General features: G+C 56.0%; 3 protein-coding genes across 3 annotated transcripts; 1 reads left to right on the forward strand and 2 right to left on the reverse strand.

Annotated features, from left to right (window-relative positions):
• Positions 1–250: 250 nt before the first annotated feature.
• Positions 251–811, reverse strand: FIBRA_08841 (uncharacterized protein; the record flags this gene model as incomplete). Its single annotated transcript, XM_012330458.1, has 1 exon — positions 251–811. One exon carries the CDS (start codon positions 809–811, stop codon positions 251–253), a length of 561 nt encoding a protein of 186 aa, XP_012185848.1.
• Positions 812–1,411: 600 nt separating this feature from the next.
• Positions 1,412–2,158, forward strand: FIBRA_08842 (uncharacterized protein; the record flags this gene model as incomplete). Its single annotated transcript, XM_012330459.1, has 1 exon — positions 1,412–2,158. One exon carries the CDS (start codon positions 1,412–1,414, stop codon positions 2,156–2,158), a length of 747 nt encoding a protein of 248 aa, XP_012185849.1.
• A 969-nt stretch (positions 2,159–3,127) lies between these two features.
• On the reverse strand, positions 3,128–3,492 carry FIBRA_08843 (uncharacterized protein; the record flags this gene model as incomplete). Its single annotated transcript, XM_012330460.1, has 2 exons — positions 3,128–3,312; positions 3,375–3,492. The coding sequence occupies 2 exons, from the start codon at positions 3,490–3,492 to the stop codon at positions 3,128–3,130; spliced, it is 303 nt and encodes a 100-aa protein (XP_012185850.1).
• Positions 3,493–4,415: the final 923 nt, after the last annotated feature.

Here is a 4,415-nt window from a genome sequence, read left to right on the forward strand (position 1 = left end):
GACTCTCGCTGCTCCAGCATATCAATCCGCATACTTTTAACCTTCTGATGTACAGGTCGCTGAAAAACCGTCACAGCACGGCATAGGCACACAGTTCACATAAAAATTCGAGTCGGGACACGAACAAGAGCATACAGACGCACAAGCATAAACAGGATCAGGCAGAACGAGAGCATGCATCAAAACAACGGAGAGGGAGACGAAAGCCTCCAACAAAGCACCCTGCATCAACCTATTCCAGAGCGTGAGACTAGCGGAGACGCAGCTCCCAGACTTGTCCAGGGCGCGAGCTGTTGGGGAATATCGCAACGCCGGCGAAGTAGTGGTGGCCGTGCAGTACATCCATCCTGAGGACGCCCTTGGCCTTCGCCGTGCGGCGCTCGCTTGGGTCCACGAGAAAGTCGCAGCGCGTCTGGTAATGCAGCTCGCTCTGAACAACCTCTTCGTCCGGGAGCAGAGCGATGTCCGCCGCCGAGAGCGGAGTGATGGCCATCTCGTGGACCGTGTGTAGCACGTCGCCGACGCTCACGAAGGGCGTGACGCGCGGGAGGATAGGGAGCTGCCAGGGGAACAACGGCGACGTGAGGATAATGCTCTGTAGCGCGGGGTATGTCGCCTGATCGCTGAGCCGCTCAGTGACCATGTCAGGGTCCGCGGTGTGTGGCCCGTCTCGGATGTCCCAAGTATAGTCTGGCTTGGACCGGAGGAGAGAGTGGATGACCACTTTCTTGGGGTCAGCGAGGTTGTTGATGGGGGGTATATTGAAATGCTGGTTGCGCCACGAATTCCACTGCTGCTGGTCGAGGTTCATTTCTGCAGAAGGAAGACGAAGGAGTGCAAAAGTGTGAATTCTCTCGAGTTGTAGAGTAAGACAACGAGATTGATGAACTTGATATATATCAGGAGGGCGTTTACGCCGTCGAGGATTGTATTTGAAGCAGCTGTGTCCCAGTATGTTTGCATCCTGGGGTGCGAACAACCATTAATCAGCCAAGGACCGGTGAGGAGCGTACTAGTGCCACCAGAATCATCGCCACATAGACCAGAGAGCTCACGTCGCGCACCAAGAACGAGAAGATAACACATCGCCACAAGCAAAGGTGCTCGTCGCCACAACGCATGAGCAGCCAAAGCAAACGACCTGTGTCAGCGTCAACTTTCTTCCGTTGCCGTGTCCCGGCAATCACAATCTGAGATTCGATTTCATGCTCGTCCATCCTGCACGGGCTGTGCGCTTTGCAAGAAATCTCCCAGCGTCGCTGCACGCCGCATTGGCCGCCACAGGGCAGTGTGCGCACCGTGCACTTCGACATGCTAAAGCGTATCCCTGCGGAGCGGAATAAGAGGGCGCAGCCATGCCCTCACTCCTCATCCAAACATCAAGCCCGTCTTCAGCTTATCCATCGACACCATGGGCCCTAGAGAAAAACGCGTCAGGTTCGTAACCCCCGCCCCCATTCACGTCCCACCAGCCATGACTAGCCAAGCCCCGCCCCCATGGCAAAACTCCCGCTCGCCACAGTACGCCCAGTCATTCGCGCAGGCCCAGCTCTCGCCCCTCCCCTCCCCGGTCTACTGGCAGCCATACGTCCTCGTCCCCCCGCCCGCGTCCATGCACATGTCCGTACCGTCTGCACCGCCCACTCCCTCTGCTAGGCCCGCGCCCGCGTGGGTCCACCCTGCTCTCCATGCGCCACTCCAGCACAATCTCGTTTGGGACATGCGCCTTTCCCCGCCGCCGACCGCCCCCGCGCTGCGCGGCGAGCACGCGACGCACCCCGTTCGTGCGCAGCTCCTCGTAACGTGCGCGTTACTCCCCTGGACGCTCCCCCTCGCTCCCAGCACGCACCTCTTCGTGTCCGCACAGGATGTCTTCGACGCACTATATACCGCGCTGCGCACGCCCGTGCGCCCGGAAGAGATCGACGCGCTCCCGCACAGCCAACGTTCGCGGGTTGGCGCTGCGGGCGAGGCATACAAGGCGCGCTACCGCGCGTGCATCGACCCGGCGCGCCGTGCGCGCGAGAAGGCCGCGGGCATGCGGCGCGTCGACTTCCTCGGAGTGACCTGTCGCTTTGCGGGGCTCGTGTTGGTGGAGGACGTGGGTGTGCTCCGCGGACGGAGCGTCGGCGAGGTGTGGACGCTGCAGGTGATGTGAATAGAGTGTGCATGTTCCAAGGCGGCTAGAGCGATAGAGTTGTTACTGTACAGAGTTATATGTTTGCAGCCAATGCGCATGAATGCTTCGACTGGAACCATCAGGATGGCACATCAACCACCGAGTGCCGCGCACCTGTGCAAATGCATCGACGGATCAAAGAACTCTACGGCTATGTGAAAAGAGAATCAGTATGGTCTTGGGAATCGGACATGGCAGGGAGAACGTGCGAATTGACACGGATACCAGCTCACCAGCGAGAGACGAGTCCAGCCTCCTCTTGCACGACTCGGAGGACATAACGCGACAGCGAGCCTGACATGGCGCGAAAGTGAATCACGTAGCCCATACTCGGAGGAATACACGCGTATCTGGCCTACATGCAGACTGCAGTACGAGATGAGACAGACGCAAGCAGCGAGAGGATATTAAGATTGTCGCACGATGATCCAGCTGTGTGCTGCTTTTCCAGAACGCCCCAACTCAAATGTTAACGGGGACAACTTGAAGCACTACGTTCCTGGCGATACTCACGGTCTGAGTTTATGGGCCAATGAGGTTTCAATATGCATGTCACTCATCTCGCATCAAACAAGTAATCAAAGGTAGCAACGGCATCGCAGTTTTTTACACGACGGCGGATGTTGTACAGGCCCGTGCATAAAGCGTTCGAGCCACTGGAAGCATGCTACATCGGCAGCACACGTGATCTAATCCAAACTTGAAGAAGGCCGTAAGCATTGCGCCGCCTTCACACACAACATTTCCGACGACCCACCTCAAAAATCTGGGCATATATTGTTTGATGCCAGTAGGTCCTTCGCCGCACACCTTCGTCGCGTTCCCAACGAGACAAAGCTTCTCCATATGCTTCAGCGCAGTCTCAACCGATTGAATTGTGTCGGTGTCAGTGCCGTTGCTCCGCATGGTCTCCAAGTTCAACTCGAGCAACGAAGTCGACCTCCTCACTTAGCCAACGAAGGTCCCAGATAGGGAGAGCCTGGTGTACTCCAAGACCGGCTCCCCGACCTTCGTGGTCGCTTCCGCCGATACTGCATCCATGTCCGCGACACTCTGTGTCAGCTGTGCCATTGCCATCTCCGGCTTTTCCCTCGCCACCATCGCCTCATCTTCGCATCTTCGTCGACTGTGACCTGCTCGTCCTCCGTGAGTTCCCAAATGACATTGTAATGGCAGTGCTGTGTGTTTTTCATACCTATGACTAATTCGCGAGTCTTCTTTTTCTTTGCTTCTTCGACGAGATCAAGCTTCTCCATACGCTTCAGTGCCTTCTCAGCCGATTGAATTGTGTCAATGTCGTATTGAATCCTCATTGGCCCATAGGCTCAGGTGGTGAGTATCGCCGGAAACGTAATGCTTGTTGGACCCACGACCCGTTTGAGTTGGGGCGTTCTGAAAAAGCGGTACACACCTGGATGCTACAAGATCATCGAGTGACAAACTCAGCCACAAATCTACCTGTGAGGGTGCTCCTAAGAACGACTCATTCGATTGCGATACACCTATTGTACAATCAATTCACTTCAAGCGCACAAAACCATTCAAGATATATTCGTTGATGGAAAGACGCGGGGCCTGATGTCATCTGCACAATTGAAATTGGACTAAGCACTGGATAGATGATCTAGTGGAGATGGCTCACCAATCAGGTATCAGTCAGTGGGCTCCCAGTTGGTGAGCTCGACGTCAACGTGGTACGAGTCCACATTCTTATACACCCCCTGCTTCAGAAGGTCCTCCGTCTGCCCGTTTGTGTACAACACCCTCTCCTTGTACGAGAACCCAACGTCAAGGAAAGCATTCCTCACGACGACCGTAGCTTGCGCCTTCTTATGCGGAGGTACAGTGACACTGGTCGACTCAGACACCGTCCTCACGACTCCGACGGACCCACCCCACTCATGACTGTACGACGCGGAAACAGAGACGTTCCACTCGACGTCAGCGATGAAGGGCACCCCGGCTTCAAAGGTCGCCGATACTCCGAGCGTGATCCCAGCGGAGTTGTTCCACGTTCCAGACTCGGACTTCGAGTAAGAGAACCCGAGGTCTTGGGTCACGATGGAGTCAGAGTCATTGCGAACGGATGTGCTCAGAACAATCAAGGGAGGCGCCTGGCGCACTTGGGCTCCAGAGATCTCATACTTTACGTCGTACACCTCGTTCTTGATAGCCGCTTGGACGACGTCAAAGCGGGAGGATGCTTTGATGAAATCCCAATAGAGAGGACAGCCAT

Source organism: Fibroporia radiculosa (assembly GCF_000313525.1).
Source record: "Fibroporia radiculosa TFFH 294 genomic supercontigs, scaffold3728, whole genome shotgun sequence".
Lineage (NCBI taxonomy): Eukaryota > Fungi > Basidiomycota > Agaricomycetes > Polyporales > Fibroporiaceae > Fibroporia > Fibroporia radiculosa.